General features: G+C 51.7%; 1 protein-coding gene across 1 annotated transcript in view; it reads left to right on the top strand.

Annotated features, from left to right (window-relative positions):
- SH3RF1 (SH3 domain containing ring finger 1) overlaps positions 1–21,817 on the top strand; it is a 151,021-nt gene that overhangs the window by 126,025 nt on the left and 3,179 nt on the right. Inside the window, exons 6-10 of the mRNA XM_029201583.1 lie at positions 2,422–2,532; positions 10,090–10,232; positions 11,259–11,429; positions 13,727–13,983; positions 14,764–15,068. Of these exons, the coding sequence (XP_029057416.1) occupies positions 2,422–2,532; positions 10,090–10,232; positions 11,259–11,429; positions 13,727–13,983; positions 14,764–15,068 (987 nt within the window). The remainder of the gene's footprint in view (positions 1–2,421; positions 2,533–10,089; positions 10,233–11,258; positions 11,430–13,726; positions 13,984–14,763; positions 15,069–21,817) is intronic.

Here is a 21,817-nt window from a genome sequence, read left to right as displayed (position 1 = left end):
AAGCCACGTGGAGGCGGTCAGGCCACTGGGATGTCGCCTCCGGTTCAGCTCCCCTGTCCGGGCTCGTCCTCGTGTTTCCGGATGGCACTTAGAGATCGCACTGTCACGTCGAAGTCCTGCAGGACAGAAGGGAGCAGACAGCTTGATTGTTATCGTATCGGTGACTCTGGCACCGTCAAATGTGAGAACTGGAAGGTGGTTTGTAGGCTGTACTGTCAGGCAGGTCCCCAGCGCAGGTGTGCACAGATGTCTGCGATGGGCGTCTGTAAAGCACGCGGTGTCACAAGCAGCTAGCCGTCTGTCTGCTCTTCCGGCCGCGCCCTCGACGTTTGTGCCCTCTGCCAGCTGCAGGAGTGATTCATGATGTTCAGTGCTTTGTAGCAGTTTTGTGTTGCCGGCAGCTTCAGGGGAAGCAAGAAGGTCCACCCACTCCTTCCTCTTTGCTTTCCCCGCTCTCCACGTAGCCCTTTCCCGGGGAGGAAGCCAAGCCAGTGTGCAGCCCCACGGGAAGGAGTGAGCACAGTGGAAAGCCAGGCTGCCCTCCCTGCTCAGGGCATTCGTTCTGGAGACCTGCCCCGCTCGGCCTGGTCACTCCTGCCGCTTGCTTCTGCCTTTAGTCATCCTTTGGTGACTCTGTCTCTTCCTTTACCCGCGTGGAACTGGGGCCTGCAGGGTCCTCCACGTCCAGGGCCGTGCGGGCAGAGACCCCAGGCGGCCTGTGGTCTACCCCACGCCCTCACAACGTGACTGTCCAAGTTCACGGGCTCGTTCAAGCTCATCACCCTGCCTCCCGGTCTGGGGCTCTTGGCGAGACGTCAGACACTAGTGAGGACTTCCTCCGCGGCTTGTAGGGTCAGGCCCTGGAAGCTGAGTTTTGGCAAGTTTTTCCCACCCCGAAGGTTCCTAGGTAACAGCGTGCACTTTGAACGGAGCCTCATTTATCTTCGAAGAAAGACTTGTGTTTCCTGTGATGCCAACTTGCATCAGAGTACGTACTTGTCCTCAGAGTACGTACACAAACGGGTTTCTTGAATAGGATAGCTAGAGGCCGCTAGGTTTTATCCTAGGATGAAAAATCCATGTGCGTCTCATTAGAAATTGAATGGAAATAGACTTTGGTTCACAGGAGAGACCGAAACTGAGGTTTGGCGGGGAGCCTTTGTGGAGGTGCCCCTTGGCTTTGCTTAGGTTCAGTCAGTGTATGAGCTGCCAGGTACAGGTGTAGCTTTACAAGAATGTGGATTCCACGTAGCTCAGACTTGACCTGTGAAAATCAGCTGTGTGCTAGCATGCTGGTTGTCCTTGCCTGGGAGGAAATGAAAGTCCTTCAGGCCGCCTGGGAACTGATCTCTAAGCCTCTCTTCGTCCTGATAATCTTTTTCCTAATTATTGGGATTGAGGAAACTAGGTTTGGGGTTAAGTTTTTGTTACAAAACGCCCAGCAGTTTTGGTGGAACATCGTTTCCTGGGGAGACGAGGTAGCAGCCAGCCACATTCCTTTAATAGTGGAGGAAAGACTTCCCGTTTGTGCAGGAACCCACGCCCGCGGTCTGTAGTCACACCCAGGGTGCATCGGGAGCGAAATTGGTCAGGTAGCCGAACACCTGCGATGAAATGACCTGAATAACTTTCTTTCTAGTCAATTAATCTTGGGTAGTGTCATGGATAACACACCCATTCTTTTTTTTTCTTTAAAGACTTTTTTTTTTGATGTGGACCTTCTTTTTTTTTTTGCCTTTATTGAATTTGTTACAATATTGCTTCTGCTTTTTATGTTTTTGGTTTTTTGGACCCGAGGCTCGTGAGATCCTAGCTCCCTGGCCGGGGATCGAACCCGCACCCCCTGCATTGGAAGGCAAAGTCTTAACCACTGGACCGCCGGGGAAGTCCCGATAAGACACCTTTGAAAACAGCTAGTTTGGCTTGACCCTGTCCCCTGAAAGGTTTTGTAAACAGTTGCCTGCGATCGGCGGTCCGGGCAGCTGCATTTTAATTACGCATCCCCACGGAAGGGTACAAGTCACGGGAAATGATCCTGAAGGTGGCACGATCCCTTAAGCGTGTCGTGTAGATTTCACGAGTTGGTGCACTGGTGAGCGTTCAGGACAACCCACCGGAACAGGATCCTTGGGAAGGTGTTAATGGGCTAGTTGCAGGCCAGGCAGGTCCCAGCAGCACTCATGTGAGGCAGCGGCTGTCGGGAAGGCCAGCAGCCGTGGATTCTGTACGTGAAATGTTGTCGTGACCAGTGTTTGTCAAGTGGCTCCCTGGCATCTAACACACATTAGGGCCTCAGTACGTTTGGGCTGGATAACCTGAAGGGGATTCTTGAATGTTTAGCTGTGACTCGGTGCCCGGGGCTTAGCTGGCCTCATCTGTTGTGCGTGTGTCCTCTTTTATTCACTCTTTTTTCTTTGGCAGGTCCACATAAGTACCACCGGGTTGATTGTGACCCCGCCCCCGAGCAGCCCAGTGACCACCGGCCCCTCGTGCACGGTCCCGCCAGAGGCCCCCTACCCGGCCGCCCTTTCGGTGAGTGTGCACCACCGCCTCCCGCCGGACCCCCGTGCCTGCCGCTTACAGGTGCACAGCCCCGTGGGCTGGCTGCTGCCCTCCTGACACCACAGCTCACCATGACGAGGGTGGGGTCTCCATCTCTCATCCTCTGTCTGTTCATTTTAGCAAAAAATCACAAAGTCTCAGGCCGATAGCCAGCACTTTATTTTAATGGCAAGGGTCGGTGGCCTGAGGCTACAGGAAGAGCTCCGGGGAGAACTTTTAATTTTCATTAAAGGTCAGCCTGATTTTCTGAAGGCTTAACCTTTGCTTCTTTTGGGTTTCTAGACCAGGCATATTTATCGAAGTACTGAGGGAGCTGGGATCCTAGAGGCCGTATGGTTTGCCTCGGGTCACGCGACACGCGGATTCCTGTCTCCGATTACAGTTCCCCTTTTGGGTTCCTGGTCTTCTGTTGGTCTGTGTGACTGGCCTCCCTGGAGGTTATCAGATGTGTGATTCTCCAGAAAGCCCCGCAGCCTGCAGACAGTCTGAACAAAACCGCTGAGTGCTTTCAGACAGCCTAACGGGGAAATTAACAGGAAGAGTGAGGGCAGTCGAGGGAAGCTGACATGAAGAAGAACTCTGTGGGGAGAAAACTGAAAAGGAAGAAACAAGAAATTCAACCTCGGGAAGCAGCGGCACAATGGCTTAAATCCATGTTTCCTAAACCTGCAGGGGAACTGCTAGGAACCAGCCTCTCTCGTCCGGGCCGCTGCCTCGCTACACTTTCAGACTGTTTCTTCCAGTGCTGAGTTGAATGAGGATAGAAAAGATCACTAAATCCTTCTCCCCAGTGGACCCCAGCCCTTAGCTTGCTTTACAGAATCTCTCCCAGTTGTGATGCTCTCAGAGGAAACAGTGTGGTCGGTGATGGGGGTCCAGCCCAGCCTCTCCTTTGTGATACGGCAGTGAGGTCACTCAGCCTCTCTGAGCCTCTGGTTCTCGCGTATAACGTGAGAGTCGTATCTGCTTCGGGGAGGCGGCACTGCCTGGAACTCAGGGAGGTGACCGTGAAAGAGCATCCGCCTCTGTTGAGGGCCACGGCGGGTGCAGCATGCTCGCTGGTTTCCTCAGAGCCCCGGGGTCGGTCTGGCTCACTGCTGGGATTTTCTCCACTGTCTGTACCGGGAATAGGGGGGCTTCTCGGCGCTGGTTTGTTTTCAGGTTGTGGACTTTATATATGTTGCCAATTCTGTTTCTCTCTTCTCAGCTGCTTAGAGACAGCTTTGCACCTCCCCTCACCCCCCAGCAAGGGCCTCACTGCACGTTAGTCAGGTTGTTGCCTCCATCTGGTCCTATCCCCCTCATTTACCTTTTGCCTCGTTTTCTTACGTTATATCTATTTTGTCTTGGTGCATTTTATGAATAATTGAAAGCGGACTTTGAAATAAGGTGGGATATGTGGTGCCTGGCTTGATGTAGACTTCTGAAAGCTTTTCATAGAGCTAAGCATGTTCCTGAATTGAAATGGAAGGTAATAAGTTCCAGTTAAAGTTTTTTGTTAATATTTCTGGAACAATGACAGCTTCCTTGATAGTACAGCTGTTTGGGGTGGGAGAAGTTGCATTGATTCCTGTAGGGAGAAGGTGAAAGTCAGGTAAATTTTTATGAAAAGGTGGTTCCCCTGAGGTTCTCTTGGCCCTGGGTGTTTTGAGCAGAGCCGAGTTGCCCAGTCTTCGTGCCCTCTCATCCCCAGAGAAGACCCTTTCCTCCCTTCCCTCCCTCCCTCCCTCCCTCCCTCCCTCCCTCCCTCCCTCCCTCCCTTTTTTCTCCTTCCCACCCCAGGACATTCACAACCTGTTGGAATTTCCATCTCCAGATGACTACTTCACGTGGAAAAATTCTGATTTCATTTCTTAAGAGAAAAGAGACTGACTTTTCTATCTTAGAAAAATTAGTGGAAAAGACGAAGCGCTGTCTGAGTTTCAGCCCTTGTGGGCCGACAGTTTTACGATACAGTAAATTACCAGTTGATCTTAGCTGGGAGCACTCTAGGGCATATAGATGCGACAGGTCACGAGAGAGCATGAACACACAAAAACTAATTTACATTCAGCCATTTTATCCCAGGATTATACAAGAGAGCCTGCATGTCCAGCAAGAGGACGGTTTATTAATGCTGCGTCTATGCCAATTCCATTTAATGGAAAACTAATTATAAGCAGATCTGTTGCCTGTCACCCTGGGAGATGTCTAGATCTCAGAGTCCCTGGTCGGCTGGCAGGAATGCTTTGGATTTAATATGTCAGGTTTAAGTGGAAAAATCTCGGTAACATGTACCCTCTGTGTCTTCCATCAACCTGGCAAGTATCCTGTTTAAAATGTGAAACCTTTCCCAAGACTTTGAGTGCGATCACAGCAAGCGTAGGCGGCATGGTGGGAAGGAAACCAGGCTTTTCCTGGTGTGCATTTTATTTATTTATTTTTATTTTTTATTTATTTATTTTTTTTGCGGTACGCGGGGCCTCTCACTGCTGTGGCCTCTCCCGTTGCGGAGCACAGGCTCCGGACACGCAGGCTCAGCGAACATGGCTCACGGGCCCAGCCGCTCCGCGGCATGTGGGATCTTCCCGGACCGGGGCACGAACCCGCGTCCCCTGCATCGGCAGGCGGACTCTCAACCACTGCGCCACCAGGGAAGCCCCCTATTTATTTATTTTAATTATTTATTTATTTGTTTTGGCTGCACCAGGTCTTAGTTGCGGCATGCGTGCAGGATCTAGTTCCCCGACTAGGTATCAAACCTGGGCCCCCTGCATCGGGAGCGTGGAGTCTTACCCACTGGACCACCAGGGAAGTCTCCCGGTGTGGATTTTTGGTGATAAGCACCTCTGCTGGACTAGGACGTGAACATTATTTCCAGCACCTTTTTCATAAGTTGAGACTTTTTAATCTTTTATTCAGAGTGGAATTATGAGCATATTGTCCTGTACCTCTCACAAGTAACAGTTAAAATGTTAACTATCTAATAATAGAAGCAAAACTGGTATTACATCTATCGCATTCAGACATCAGTCTGTTCATGGCACGGAGGGTTTTTTCCCAGCTAATCCTGTGACGGGAGGTGGATGAAGAGCTTGCTCTCGTGTCCTGTGCACAGTGTGAACTTGTGAAACAAGTGATGGCTGATCCCTGACCCTCTGGACCAGCTGAGAGGTGTTTAGCTACAAGATGTCACAAGGTAGCCAGGTCAGAAAAGGCCAGATACAGTCCATGGCCAAGTTGAAATCGGATTGCACCCAACAGTGTGTAACCATAACTAAAACAAGCGTGTGCATGTGTGTGTGTGTGTGTACACTTAAAGAAACAAAATTAAATGGTGTCATGTTCTCAGGGTAGCCAAGACGTACTGAGTCCATTGTTGCCCATGGTGGGAGGGTCCGGAGGGTCAGGGCAGGATTCTGGACGTAGGGACGGGACCGCCCAGCTTGGCAGCGTGAGAAGCAGAAGTTAAGCGTTTGGAATTGGCAGCAGTTCTGACGACCAGAATGGGGACAGGATATGGACAGAACCTCCATAGCGACCACAGAGAAGGACCCTGGCATCGCAGGAACCGAGGCCCTTGACCCATATCAGACTGCCCTGAGGGCGGCAGGCGCACGGGACGCTTTCTCGTTTGTGAAGCCCTCGCTGAGGGTCTGTTACCTCCCGTGGGCAGAGCTGGGTGATGGGGACACGAGGACAGCGAGACGGTTTCTGACTCTGCAGCCTCGTGAGTTCTAACAGCAGCCTGCATCCTGAGCCTCCACTGTGCCCGGGGCGCCGCAAGGGCCGCTTCCCTGACCTGCTGCTGCTGAGAACCCCTCGGATGTCACTTCTGCCAAGTCAGTGCATGGTGTGGGTGTGTCTCCTCACATGTCAAAGGCAATTGGTGAGAGAAAGTCCATTCCCAGAGAGGTTTTTTTAATCTACCAAATTCTTAATTACATCTCCTCTTCCGACATCATCTTCCAAGCGTCTGTCTCTGGCATTTTTAAATATACTCTAATTTTTTTTCTTTTCTTCATAGCTGTGCCCACGAGTGACTGACTGAGTTCCTGGGAGTGTCCAGATGAGATGAAAAACTCACTTTTCCATCTTCTTAATTTTACTGAATTCTGACACTTGAGTGTTTTTTTTGAATCGCTGGTTATCAGTGCTTCCATTTTTCTGTTTCCTACTCATTGTTTAAAAAAGGCAGAATACTCAAATATTTGCACACGTATGGCCGTGTGCAGGCGGTGATGCTGTGGGAATTGGTGGCATCGTTGCCCCGAGAAGGGATGACCAGCCGCCCCTCCTGCTGTCCCCTCGGTGGCCAAGCACCTGTGTGAGTTCACGACACAGAAAGACCCTGGAGAGAGGTTGCAAGTGGGTTCATTGGAATCGATGTTCAGGAAGAAATGATGACGGGATTGGGGGATATTAAATGGTCTTTGCTCAGAGAACCAGAAATGCCCAAAGTCTATGCCACCGGCCACTTTTCTACCCTGGAGAAGAGGGAGGGGCACACGTGAGGACACACGTGAAGGACGGTCGGAAAGAACATGGACCTTTTACCGTCAGAACCCCAGGCTCCATCCAGGCAAAGCGCTTTCCTGGTCAGCGGCCTGCAGCCCTCGCCCAGGGTGAGGACCTCGTGGAGCTCGGCCCCCAGGCACCTCGGGGCTGGGTTCAGGGAGGAGAGAGAGGAGGGGGCCACAGTCCGGCCTTGAACTCTCACTGTCCACTAGCGGATGTGGCCCGTCGGTGGCCTGGAACCAGTCACTCATACAGGACACTTCTTTCTTGGAGGGAGCCCGAGGGCGGCCCTCAAAGGCTGAGCCAGGGAGAGCTAGGATCTACATTTCTGACCCCAAACCCTAGGCGTCCTCCACTGTGTAAAGCTATCTATTCAGAGAGATCAGTGGGTCAGGGACAGAACCTGGGCAGGGCAGACGTGACCATTTCCCACCACAGACCCTGCCCCCTGAGCCCTGGTTTTAAGCAAAGTATTATTCAGAGACTGTCGTTGTGGCCTCAGACCATCGCCCCGTGGAGAGGGTAGGAGAGGGTCTGGATCTGCAGAAGCACAAGCAGAGGCCCGCTTCAGCGACAGCGCGGCCAACGTCTGGTCCCCCGCGTTGGAGCCCGGAGGCCCGGCCCCGCTCCCCTGGCCCTCAGCTCCTCCCCGCGGCTCAGCACGGGCGCACTTCCCAGCCCCGCTGTTTTAGATCAGTGTCTGGTGACGGCAGTGACAAGCGAGGTGTTGGCTTCTGAACGCTGTCGTGACCAGAGGTGTCCTGCGCTCCCAGCAGCCCACAGGTGCCTTTGCTGCGGCAGGAGGGTGTGTCCTGGCCCCCAGCGCCCAGCCGTGCAGTGACGGGAGGACGCGGTCGCTCCCGCGCGTCCACGTCCCCAGATTCTCTCGGTGTGGGTTCTTCACCAAGCGGCCCACGGGACCTCCTGGCCGGCCCAGTCCTGGACACGCTGGGGCCCTGGCATCTGACCGGCCCCAGGGGGCAGCCACGCTGGGGAGCCTGAGTGTGATTGCTAGCCTCTCTGTGTGCTTATCCCCCCCACGAACGCGCACACTCACGTGCACATTTCTCCGAAGATACGCAGCCCAGCGATGGGGAGAAGTCTGCCCAGTTTGACCAGCACCACCCGTGAGAGAGAGAGCTGCGTTCTGCCTGCAGCACCACCTTTGGGATCTTCGAGACCCTCCTCTCTGGTGCCAGATCTCAGATGCCTCCTGACTCACTCTTTGTAAAAGTCACCTACACCAAACATTCCCTTACTGCATTCTTTTAACTGTAAGAGGTGATGTGTTCTTACATTTTGTCACCACCAGCGTGGCCTGTGTTTTTATCAGGTCCCTAGATTGTCTTTCCTTTTTTTTCTCGTCTCTTTCCGCATAGGGCCAGTTTAGTACAGCCTCTGTGTCACTGACGTGAAGGTGCAGCAGACGGTTTTCCTCTCCTCCGTTTGCCAGTGGAATTCTACTCAGAGAGCCGAGTGGGCCCTTGGCTCTGTTCTGAGTGATTCCAGGGGTGGGTGGCCTGGGCTCCTTTTGTCCCGTGTGTCACCTGACCCCCACGGCTCCGCGGCTCTGAGGTGAGGCCTGGGGAGACTGGAGGGGACAACTTGGGGGCGATTTCACGCCCTCCGGCTGCTGTTCTGTTCAGGGTCCTTGCCCAGGACCCGCCTGGGTCACGTGCGCTGAGTCTTCTACCAGGATTATCTCGATTTGTCTCCACTTTGTCTCTGAGACCAACGGCATGAGTGCTTGGCCTTCTCCCGGTTAAAGGTGGTAAAGGCTGCAGGCCCGTGTGTGCCTCCCCGGAGCTGCCCCCGGGGCGCAGAGCGGCCTGCTCTGTGAGTGTCGACACGACCCCGCCCGCCCTGGGACTGCAATGCGCCGTTTATCCTGCCCTGAGTGTCCTGCCGCGGCTGCAGGGTGGAAAAAGCCTTCTCCGAGGTCGAAAAATTAAATATAATGTGTGAAATGGTTGCAGCGTGTGTCTGGATATTTGATATCCTTTACTACTCAGTTGATTTTGTTTCTGGAACTGTGTACATTAATAGGCAGATGGAGGAAACGTTGATGAGATTAAATGTTTTTTCCAAAAAAATAGAAAGAAATTGCTGTTCCCTATGTTTAGAAACCGTGGGTTTTTTTCTTCTTTTAAGCTGATGTGGAGACGCCACGCACACCTCCCAAGGGGCAGTCTTCAGCCTCCTTATTTCTCCTTTGATTCGGTGTTTACGTGGAATGGTTCAAAGATTTGGGGAGGGCAGGCGAGGTAGGGGTTTGGGCAGGTCTTTGTGTGCCTGTTTTCCCAGGAGTTTCGGTACCCAGACCCTAAAGAATTATCCGGGGTGTATAGATCAGAAGGTAACAATTGCTCCATTGATTCTGAAAAGGCACGGAGTCCTGTAGGCAGAGCCCATAAAGGGACCAGCAGCTGCTCACGGTGTACTTGTTAAAGATTACCAGCCTCGATAGTCCTAAATTTCAAAAGCTGGCAGAGCTAAGAAGAGAGTAAACAAAAGTAAAAACAATGGCCCAGTGATTGTGGCTTGCTATTGTGTGTGGTTTTGGGAAACGAGGCATCAAAGGAAATTTTCTTTTGTAGGGATGGTTTGCCATACGGTGCAGCTAAATTGTTTTCCGTGGTGTCTTACGTTTCGGGTTGCAGAAGCAATCACAAATTAATTCCTAGCAAGCAGGGTGACATTATAGCCGCCCCCTTGAAAGGCATTTGGATCCTGGTCCTGGTTTGCAGCCATCAATCTTAAAATTACACGCAGTTGCGTCATTTTTTTCTTTCCCTTCTCCCAGGTGTGATGGCTTACCTGTTTGGGGAGGGGGTCGCTGTGGCTCTAAGATCTTAAAGGGTAACAAAGAGGACTCTTTTCCAAGGAGGCTTTTGCACAGGGCAGCTGCTTCTGCTCTGCGTGGATTCCGCCGATGTCTTTTTTCATGGGTTTCTGATTCCTCTTCCCTCCTCTTTGCTGTGAAAGATGTGCATAAATCATCTGTTTCTTCTTTTTTGTCTCTCTCTCCAGACTATGAATCCTCCTCTCCCCCCGCCCCCGCTCCAGGAGGCCACCCCCATGGGCGCTGTTGCTGCTCCCGGGATGGGCTCCAGACCCGTGGCCGGACCCACTGACCAGACCACACACTCACGGCCGCAGACGCGCCCCAGCGTGTAAGTGCGGTGTCCTTTCTGGCCGCGGACTGAGCCCGAGCAGAGACGCGGGGAACGGCTTTCTGGGGAGCGCTGGTGCCAGGGTGGTGTCGTATGCTTGGTCGTGCGTGTCGTTCATTAGGAAACAGAAACTAAGTGGGTCTGAGGATGGGCCACCGGGCAGCTGGCCTGCTGAGTGCGGGTCTTCCCGGCCTTCCTCTGCCACTCCTGCCAGGGCTTTGTCCCCACCTTCATCCCCTGCGTAAGGATGCTCGGGAACAGGGAGGGGCTGGGCAGAGGCCAGACCTAGCAGAGCGTGCGCGTGAAAAGCTGCAGGTCCCCTACAGTGAGAAGTCTGGACATTATCCCGTCCAGGGGCTCCCCGTGGCCGAATGCAGCTCGGCATTGGCGGCTTTTCCCCTGTGTGGACTGACCCAGGAGACGCCCGGAGCCTGGTTCACGTGGCCCGCCGATCTGCGGGCTCCATGTGTTGGGGCACAGTCCCGCGCACGGAGGAGCTGTCGGGGGCTCTCTGCGATCTGCACTCGCCTTGCCTTTGACTCTTGCAAATTCCGTGTCTTCCCTGGCTGAGCGCACGGACGCGGGTGCGGCCGGCCTTCGGGTTCAGCCGTGTGCCAAGCTTCCCAGCGGGATTTCGGACCGTATGTTCCTGCCGGGGCTGCTTCCCAAGTCTGACCAGGGCCATCTGAAGGGCTCAGTTTTCCCAGTGGGCACCTGACGCCCCACAGCAGGCTTGCACCCTGGGAAGCTGCAGTAATTCCTTCGCACCCACGAGTACCGTTTGGAGGGATTGTCGCCTTCACACCGGGAGGACCAGGTGTGCCGTTCTGAGTCAGGAGGCTTCTGTCTTTTCTATGTAGGTGGCAGTTCAGTGGACAGTGACCAAGGCTGCTCACAGCTTAAAGGATTGTATTTTCTGTTTACTTTTGTATGAAACATCCAAGGCTTTGTGCCAAAGCAGAGCTTGGAGCATCTTGTGGTCTGTCTGTTACTCAGCTTGAAATCAACTGTTTTTTCCTCTTCTAGGTATGTTGCCATTTATCCCTACACCCCCCGGAAAGAGGATGAGCTGGAGCTGAGGAAGGGGGAGATGTTTCTCGTGTTTGAGCGCTGCCAGGATGGCTGGTTCAAGGGCACGTCCATGCACACCAGCAAGATAGGGGTCTTCCCTGGCAATTATGTGGCCCCCGTCACGAGGTAGGGCTCTGAGTAAGTGGTTGCTGAGTTCCAAACAGAGGAGCTTTGTCCTCGTATGTTCTTCAGCCTGTGCAACATTCCTCCTCCCGCTACAGCTGCTTGTTACACAGCCGGCATTTTAAAGATCCCTATCTGTATTTGCCGAAATCCCTTCTAATTCTCAAAATTTTAGCTTACTCTTCACGTGGATGTATGTGAAATTGTACGTTCCTACCAATAAATGTACTGGGTTTTGAATTATTTGCTTTAAGTTACATGTGAGAAGACTCAGCGACACCATTTTCAATATTTTTCTGCCAGAAAATTAAAAATGTAGCATTTAATATAAATAAAAGCGCTACTATTAATACTCCAACGTTTACGTGACGCTTATGAGATGCCAGACATGCAGATTTCTAAATGCGTTACACACGTTAATGCCACATCCTTAAACAGCTCCCTGATGATGTATGTGCTGTCGCGATCCCCACCCAGCAGTCGAGCCCGTAGAGGTGGAGAGGTTAAGCAACTCGTCTGAGGTCACCTGGTGAAGAGGTGCTGAAAGCCAGCCATTTATTCCAGTAGCTTGGCGGTCACCCCTGAATTCTCACAATTATTTTCTGTAATACAGTCAGAAACAGAATTCCTTCAGTGTGACATAGCTCCTTCACCCGTCTCAAATGAGGGCAGTTTTGCTCCCCAGGGGAATTTGGCGATGTCTGGACACATTTTTGATTGTCACGATGCGGGGTGGGAGTGCTACTGGTCTCCAGCGCGCAGAAACCAGGGACGCACGGGACACCTGCAGGGCACGGCACAGCCTGCGCAGAAAGGAGCTCTCTGGCCCCAAATGTCACCAAGGTTGAGAAACCGTGTTTGAGGACAGTAGAAAGCAAGACCTTTAGATGTATAGATATATAGTCTTCACTTTATTTAAAGGTAGTCCCCTTTCTGGGCACTGAGGAAAGTAGCTCTGGAACGAATGCAATGACCTATAATGGCATCATCATTGAGGAAGCCCCAGTTTTGGGCCACCTGGCTCTTCATAAATGGGCCAGCTTAACTGTGTTAAATCATTTCTCAAAGTCCCTGATTTTAAGTAAATAGTTGAATGAACTGACATGTTGTCAGCTGTTGGCCTTGATTCAGAGGCTGGCCAGCAGCCTGATCAGATGAGAATCATTCTGTTTGCAGAAGGTGACAGCATGTTAGCTTTCATTTGACTTGCAGATTTTTCATCACTATAAAACTTCTTCTCGGTGTATGTTAAAATCTACACTCACATCCGGAAGACGGCAGCTAGACCTTCCCTGGTGGGAAGAAAACAAACAAAAAGCCACAACAACTAAGGGAGATAAACCAAAGCAGCAACAAAAAATCAAGTTAGCGAAGGAAAACATTTTCATAAGATTCAAATACAAATTATCCAAAAGTCTCTGGAGAGATGCTTACTGACCGTAAACTCTCTGTTACTCCTCATGGTAAATAATGAGGAGGTTCAAGTTAATGAAGTATTCTGCTTGGTAGAAAGTTACTATAGAATTGTTGTTTAAATGAATTGAGAATATTAAAAAAATACGTTACGTAAAACTACACTGAACCTAATTTAGTTAAATTCAACCAGTAAATATTTGTTGATAGCTGGCTGTACCCCTATAACGGTGCATGTACAAGAGGAATGGAAAAGAACCATTGCACGTGGCCCTGCTTTCAGGGAACTTTTACTGAGTCAGGAGTATTTAATAAGGAATTTACTAAAAAACTAACACATCGTACTTTGTAATCAAGGGTCACAGAAGGAAGAAATCCACCTGAAACAGAGTAGACTCCCGAGGTCTTAGGCCTGAGCCTTCAGCCAGGCTGCTGGGAATGACAGGATTGAAACGTGAATGAGATTAAGGTAGTTTGAAGGAAGCCAGAGGGGACGTTGCAAAGTGTGTGCACACACGCACGTGTACACGGGGCAGTTAGGGAGGCGGGCAGGGCACGTGGACACAGCCGTGACAACATAGACCCTGTCGTCTAACAGAGCGGCTTCTCCAGGGCCTGGAAGCTGGTGGGGATGTTTAGCTTCAGGTGGGAGCTGAGACCAGGAAATGTATGTCCTTGAGCAGAGTGACGTGTGACTTTCTCCGACTCAGTTTCCAGACCGTTCTCTGCCTCAGGGCCGTCGTTCTTTGAATCTGCTCTTCTTACCCTTGGGCAGGTAGTTCCATTCACTTCCTAACGTGTTCTGTTTGTAAGCTCTGCATCGTTTTTCTGGTCGTTAATTGTTCTGTCTCCTGTCTTGCTGATGGACTGGGCTTCTGTCTCGGCAGGGCAGCGACCAGCGCTTCCCAGGGTAAAGTCCCCGTGTCGACCGCTGGCCAGACAAGTCGAGGTGGGGGACCGGCCAGCCCTTCCCCCGCAGGAGCGCCTGCCCAGAAGCCCCCGGGGAACGGCATGGCCGGCGGTCCCGGGGTCCCCACCGCCGTGGTGTCAGCAGCTCACATCCAGACGAGTCCCCAGGCCAAGGTCCTGCTGCACATGTCCGGACAGATGACCGTCAACCAGGCGCGCAGCGCTGTGAGGACAGGTAGGGGGCCGGGCTGGTGGCACCGGGGGGGGGGGGGGGGCCCTGACCGACGTCAGACCTTTCACAGCAGATGCTGAGAAGGACAGATGGAACCTTCAAATTAGTGAGTAGCGTTAGGAGACAGGCAGCTACAGTCTACTCACAGCCACTTGACCCCGCCTGCGTGGCTCGTGAATTCAAGCCTGATCTACCGGTGGACACTCTGAAGGAAATTAGGTGGACCCTCGCGATGTCCATAGTACTTGAAAATGTGACTTTTGTGCTCGAGATCAGGTGATTCCCGAATCCTACTGCTGCAGCGGCGTGGCACCCTGAGGATCGCTGTGCCGAGTGTCTGGTATGAGCTTCATCACAGCTCTGCTTCAGACCCAGCCGGACCTTAAATAGCTTTCTTCTTTCTACAGCATTGAAAACTTCCCAAGAGTCTTAGGTAACAGTGGTGGAGAACACTGTTCAGTTCTGTCAGAATAACCAAAGGAAGGAAAATGGTTACTGAGAAAAGGGAGAACAATGATAATAAAAAAGCTCTGGGGCCAGCCTGACCTGACCCTGTAGGGGTGTCACTGGGTCCCTGGGTGGAGTGGGCTCGCAGGCACTCAGCAGACGTGGGGCTGATCCCGGGATCTGGAAGGGTGGTGTCCAGGGGCCCTGCCAAGACTAAGTAAGCGCTCCTAAACCACCGTGGTTTCTTAACCATTGTGACAGGCGCGCTGGTCTGGCGCGGGGTCGGTGAGCAGCATGCATCCAAGTCACACTCTGCTCTTCTCTCCCGTTCTCCAGTCTCGGCACACAGCCAGGAGCGCCCCACGGCGGCCGTGACGCCCATCCAGGTTCAGAGCGCCGCGGGGCTGCCCCATCACCCCCTGGCCTCGCCCCAGCCCCCCGGCCCGATGGGTCCCCCTGCCCACGTGGCTGCTGGCAGCCTGGGCCGGGTCGGCGCCCCGCTGGCCTGTGCTGCGGCCCCGCCGAGCCTCCCCGCCGCCTCCCTGGAGACCGAGCCTGGCGGTCGCCCAGTGACCGTGCTCCCTGGGCCGCCCACCTCTCCTGACAGCAGCTCAGCGGCCAAGCCAGACAAGGACAGCAAGGTGACCACCCCAAGGGCCTGCCAGGCGACCAGGGCCCGGCTCTCTGCAGTTAAGACCCTGGTGTGGGAAGCTGGGGTCTGCCTCCGGGGGCTTCCACCCCACGCCCTCGCTGACCTTAACTCCTCCTGTTTAGTGAGCTTTGCTTCTGGTTAATAGTCCTGCAGAAATGTACTTAATATATACTAAGGGCTAGAAACGGTTGATCAGAAGTGTTACTTGTGGCTTTATTGTTCCTACACTGTGTTTGATTATAATCTGTGTGGATAGGTTTTCTCTTGACTTGAAATAACAGGGGGGAAATTATTTTCTAATTTGATAGACCCTTTTAAAACCTCTCCTTTGGGCCTGAATTTGAAAGGAGATGTAAGTGGGAAGCTGTGTTTGAAAGACTAACTTCTGGTTGCGTTTGGAGACAAGGGAAATGCCTGGTGATTAAATGTGCACAGAAAGAGCAGAGTGACAGCAGATTCTGCGCAATTGTATTGTAATCACGACTTTCCCCCCAGTGTTCGTGCCTTTTCCCCAGAGCTGGCCTGCAGCTCTAGGGTCATCACCAGGTTCCGTGGTCATGTATGTCGCTCTGTTTAAATGGTTAGGGAAGCCCGTAAGCAGGGGTTTGCAAGGAAATAAACTTTACAGGCTACTAAAAAGTTAATATTTAATTGTTGAGTTACCATGAGTGTTTTTGCAAAAGATTGGTATCTGTTCATTGTTTATAATTAGCTACGTTAAACTTGTACTCAAGCTGACATGGTCAACTTTGTCAGTATCTTCAGAAGAATTCTTTTACAGTTTAGATCTGAAGGTTCCGGGACGGTGTGTCAGGGCCATTGTCACAGAGGAGGACAGACTCTTCAGCTGCAGGCCTCCCAGGGAAGCACTCACGGAATCTCTGAGGCTGAAGTACGCCTGTGCTAGACAGAATAATGGCTTCCCCAAGGATGTCCATTTCCTGATCCCTGAAGTTTGAGAATACGTTTCCTTACATTGCAAAGGGGATGTTCCGGATGGGATTCAATTAAAGGTTTAAAGGTGTTTGAATTATCCGGGTGGGCCCAGTATAATCACAAGGATCTTCATATAAGGGAGGGAAGAGGATCAGGGCCCGAGGAGATGTGAGGTCGGAACCAGGGAGCAGAGTGACCTGAGGAGGGGACCGCAAGCCGGGAAATGCAAGCAGCTCCTGGAACCGGGAAGCGGCGAGGAAACGCTCTCCCCCGGTGCCTCCAGAAGGACCCAGCCCTGCTGACACCGGCTTTTTGCCATGGAGTTTGGGGTGATTGGTTACAGCAGTAACTGATAAGGCCCTTGCGTTTATCCTGCTGAGTCCCCACCCTTGACAAGTGGCCACTGGCCCCTGCTTGGACCCCTGTGGCCCCTGTGCCCTGGCTCCACAGCATCCTTGCTGTCTCCAGGCACCTCCGACTCGGAGAAAGTCGCTTCGGCACACACCTGTCTTCTGTGACTTCAAACCCTCTCTCTGTGTTTTGAGGGGCTACGTAGAAAATGATGATCTCAGTTCCTTGGTGGTCCAGTGGTTAGGATTCCACACTCTCAATGCCAAGGGCCTGTGTTCAATCTCTGGTCCGGGAACGAAGATCCCACGAGCTGTGCAGCAGGGGAAAAAAGAAAAAAAGAAAGAAAGAAAATTGACGGTCTCCTTTCTACATGACCCCGGGAGGTAGTTCAGGGTTATCTTCTTTTTTGAAAGGCTACGCTCTACGGTTTTTTTTTTTCCTATTCCTCATGTCACAGATTTCAGATGTCCCTTTCTAAGTCTGCCACCTCATTTAATGTTCCCAGCTCACTAAAGAGACTGTCCCAGTTACTCTAAACTCAGTGATCCCATGATTCGCACGAGTGTCACGCTGCCCCCATCGCTCCATCCTGTTGCCCAGGACATCCAGGGGGAGCTTGACGGATGCCAGATGAGATCTGAGCGTCTCTCATTCCTCCATCCAGACTGTTCCCCGGCTGCCCCATCGTCTCTGCTGTAACTGACTATAGCCAGCATCTCCTGGAAGAGACTCTTCCTCGGTCTCACTTCCTCTCCTAAGTCAGCCTTTCATCGAATACACTGTTCTAGGATTTTCCAGATGGTCTGCAAGGCGTGTTGTTGTGTTCTTTATGAAAATGAGGAGTAGACGTGCCCTTCTTTGGCCTGTTGAGTTGACCCTGATCCCAGGTTCACCAGGATCTGTCAGATTTTTTTCTTTTTTTGCGGTATGCGGGCCTCTCACTGCCGTGGCCTCTCCCGCTGCGGAGCACAGGCTCCGGATGCGCAGGCTCAGCGGCCATGGCCCACGGGCCCAGCCGCTCCGCGGCATGTGGGATCTTCCCGGACCAGGGCACGAACCCGTGTCCCCTGCATCGGCAGGTGGACTCTCAACCACTGCGCCACCAGGGAAGCCCGATCTGTCAGATTATTGGTTGCATTTCCTCTGTCCGCTGGGGTGGATTCAGCCTGTGGGGAGGATTGGTTTGATCTCTAAATCCCAGTCTCCTGCCCCGTTTCCCTTCTGTCAAGGGGCTTTGTTCTTCCTTTCCCTTCGGAAGGTGGCCCTTCCCTTTCTTCCTGTATCTGAGGACCTCCATCCACCCCAAACGGCAGCTCCGCGTCTCTCTCGTTCTTCCTTTCTCGAGCGTAACTTGAGGCAGCATTCCCTACACACACACACTTTGTTTTTGGTCATTAGCATTTTTGCCAGTTTAATTTAAGCTCATTCTGGTCTTCAGCTTCTTGAATTGCCACGGCCGTGATATGTTCTTCTTAGGGCCCTTCTCCCGATCCTTTTGTGGAGCCCTTTTGGCCGCTTCCTGGGGCATCACATCAGTGCCTTTAGGTGGCTCTGCATTTTCATTCGCTGAAATAGTTTGCATTTGTGTGCTTAGAACCTCATTCTGGAAAGCCCTCCCACTGCTCTTGAAGCATCTTTCCTTTTGAGTTTCCGGTCATGCATATATTTTCTGGGAACTTTTAAAATCAGTTCTTTTACACTTCGGAGTTCAAGCCTGCCGACGGGCAGTCTTGTCTTGTGGGCACGCACTTCGGAGTCCTCACCCTCTGGACATCTCTGCCCCTGGGCTCTGCCTTTCCCCCAGGTGATCAGAGTTAGACCCTACGTTGCAGTTAGCTCGGCTTCCTGTGAGATTAAATTATCGGCAAGTCATGGACTTCCCTGGTGGTCCAGTGGTTAAGAATCCGCCTTCCAGTGCAGGCGATGTGGGTTCGATCCCTGGTCGGGGAACTAAGATCCCCCATGCCGCGGGCCAGCTAAGCCCAAGCGCCGCAACTACCGAGAGAGCCCGTGCTCCACGATGAAGAGCCTGCCCACCACAACAGAAGATCCTGAGTGCTGCAACTAAGACCCGACGCGGCCAAATACATAAATAAATAAATAAATATGAAAAAGAAATTATCAGCAGGTCAAGGGAAAAGTGTATCTGAGATTCTAAGTGTATCAGAGATTCTAGTTTTAGTTGGGACTTGGCAGCCACTATCTAGGTTTTTGACAATTCCCTCATTATTTCTATCTTCCTTGTCATTCTGTGATCGGCATCACCCATGTACATAAACTCTACCCCAGGTGAGGGCTCATCCATCGTGCCCTTCTCTCTGCACACGGGGGCCCGCCACGCCGCCCCACATGGCGGGTCACTCCCACGTGTGCTCAGAGCTGTTCCTCTTGAACAGTATTTTGTCTGGAAGTCCTCGCTCACCAACTCTCAGAAACGTGTTTTTGCCCCGACGTGAAATCTCTAGCTAACTCTGTCGGTAACTGTGTTGTGTGGTTTGATAAATAGGTGTTGGAAGCTCTGTCATATGTTTCCAAACATCATCTTAGTTTTTTCTTGTTTGAAACTCTGGGCGTTTCTACCACTGTTTTTCTTCTTTCTGTAAGACCTCTGATAGCTTTTACGGTTATCAGTTTAACCGCTTATCTGGACATTTTTCTAACTTCATGCTCCATTTAAAGGCTTCATTATTTGATCAGCTCGTCTCCAGGCAAATGTATTTCTCAGTCCTTATGAGATACTCATGTATATGTATATACGTTTTTTATTGTTTTCTAATTATAAACTTTTTTAACTTCTGCATATTTATTTAGAAGTTAGAGAAGATCCAGACATCTAAAACCTAAATGTGATCCAGGGTTTCAAAGAAAACCACTAATATGGTGGCGTATTCGTGCTTTTTTCCCCTAGATACCAAAATATAGCACATATTATTTGGGTCTATCAAGCTTTCATCTAGAAATAAAATCTTTTTCATTAGCACCAATTATGTAATCGGCTGTTCTTACAAACTCGGAGTTCTGTTGAAACATAACTGAGGCATTTAAAAAATGTAACAGTTTGATTTGAGCAAAATTCCGTTCAAGTCAGGCAGTGCCACAGTGGGAGTGGTCAGGAGACACCAGCCAGGAGCTGAGGGCCAGGCTTTTATAGAGAAGATGCAGAAACAAAGCAGGGAGATTATGTGATTGGCTACAGGTTAAGTGTCACCTTATTTGGGGAGGATTAGTCCTCTGTGACTGGTTGTCCTGGGTGTGGATTTCTCAACCCTGAGGCATCTGCAGGCAGGGGGCCTGGTTTGCTTAGAGCTTGTCTAATGGCCTCTAATTAAAGCCTGATGGTTTAATTAACTCAACTGTCCTAATCTCACAACAGGAGAAGAGAAGAATCCGTCTCTGACACCCTCCTCTTCGGCCCACCTCCCTAGTCCCTCAGGTGCTGGGAGCATCGTCCCCATATTGTCCTTTGTTCCCAAGCCCCCCAGCTGAGTGGTGCTGGGCCCCAGGCTCCTGGAACACCTTCCTGGAAGGTGGCTTTCCTACACGTCCAGTTTAGTGCCCCAGATCCCTAACAACTGTCCCCTTCTTTGTCACTGTGCCGATGCTTGAGGACCCTTGCTGTTATTCTTGGGTTTCTTTTTTTTTTTTTTTCTTTTTTAAAATTTTATGTTTTGCCCTCTGGATCTTAGTTCCCCGACCAGGGATCAAACCCACAGCTCCTGCATTGGAAGCGCAGAGTCTCAACCACTGGCCCACCAGGAAAGTCCCATCTTGGGTTTCTTGACTGGAGCATCCATCTAGGGTTTAAGTGCCCGTTTCCTTCTCTCCTGAACATTCATCCTGAAGTCCCTGCTCGTGGCTTCCTTTGCTCCGCGATCTTCCTTCCTCCCAGCTCGTGTTTCGCTGTCAGAAACAAGGTAGTCTGTGGCTTGGCTGTTTTCGTTGAAACAGCTTCATCTGAAACTGTCTCGTTGTCTTAAGGAGAAGAAGTTGCTGCCGAGCCGGGTCTGGAAGGTCCAGACCCGCCCGCAGAGCTCAGCCCCCTGGCCTCTGTGGCCTGCAGCCCTGGTGGACGGTCCCCAGAGCAGAGGTGCTTCCAGAGATGTGGCCGCACTGAGCTCAGAGCAGAGGGTGGGCTCGGATGAAAGCCCACGTCACCCCTGGCAGTGATGACCGTTGATAAGCCTTAGGCGATGAGGACAGTGCTGATTCCTGTTCCATCAGGTGGGTGTCAGGAACAAACATGGAGACTTGTGGAAGCACTGAGCAAGGTTCTTGAGGCCATTGGGGTTTAACCACATCTGGAATCTCACGTGGCCTTTCCCTCTCTCCACGCACGATGCCTCTTGAGCCGCGCGTCCACTGGGGCCAGCACCCCGTCGTCCTCCCCCGGCCCTGCTGTGTTTCCTGTGAGCACCTGTGTGCCCGCAGGGCTGCGTCTCTGCCGGATGGTGTGAGCTGCTTGCTGCAGGTTCACTGCTGTGATCCCAGAGCCCAGGGCACTGAGGCATCGTATTCGATGCTCAGTAAATACTCTCTTAAGAAACGAGTGATTGTCATCAGACGATGGTGTGCATTAGGTGTCGGAGGTGGCTTTCCCGTGCACAGCACCTCTTATCCTTGGGAGCCTGACGACGTAGATTTTTGATACCAAAGGCCCAGAAGCCTCCCTCTTGCAACGTTCTCTGTGCATCTCAGGGCACAGCAGACCAGAGAAGAAGACAGGCTCGGGTGTGGGTAATGGTGAGTAGTTCAAGTGCGATTCATTTCTGCTTGGGAAGGAGCGCTGACGTGGCGTTTCCATAGTGTCCCCAGCCTCTGCTGTGTGACTAATACAGACTTATTGACTTTATGTTCAGACATTATGTTTATATGTGAAACTCTTTCTGGCTATCTGGTGATGATTTCCTGACCCAAATAGCTTTTTGTTTTCATATGGGATGTGATTTTAAATGATGAAATCTTCTGAAGAGGAGTTATGACAGCAAAAACATTATACATCTAGGAATAGTTTCTTGGAAAAACCCACAGGAGAAGAATTATTAAGATTTATGTTAAAAGATATGCCCTTTTCCGTGCATGCTAACATGACATTTTAAAAATTACTTTGCTGAAGTGTATCTGTTATTAATTCATCCGTAGTTTTCATTTCTGCTGTTTTGTTTTGAGAAACAAAGGTGCCCTTAATGATACATGTCTGAGTTTGCAAAATTCACTCAAGGGGCTCAGTGTTCTGCTAACATGGAAACACTGGAATATGGTATTCACAGCCCGGCTACTGGACCCTCCATGCCAGTGCCCCATCCCTGCCCGCATTCCCCCATCCCAATCCTCCCATCCCCAGCCCCACCCCAGCCCCAGCCCCACCCCACCCCATCCCCCCTCCCCATCCCCACCCCCACTCCCACCCACACCCCCATCTGCACCCCCATCCCCACCTCCATCCCCACCCCC

This window comes from Monodon monoceros, unplaced genomic scaffold (genome assembly GCF_005190385.1).
Source record: "Monodon monoceros isolate NGI ecotype Baffin Bay Population unplaced genomic scaffold, NGI_Narwhal_1 Super_Scaffold_5, whole genome shotgun sequence".
Lineage (NCBI taxonomy): Eukaryota > Metazoa > Chordata > Mammalia > Artiodactyla > Monodontidae > Monodon > Monodon monoceros.
This window is presented reverse-complemented; position numbering and strand designations above follow the sequence as displayed.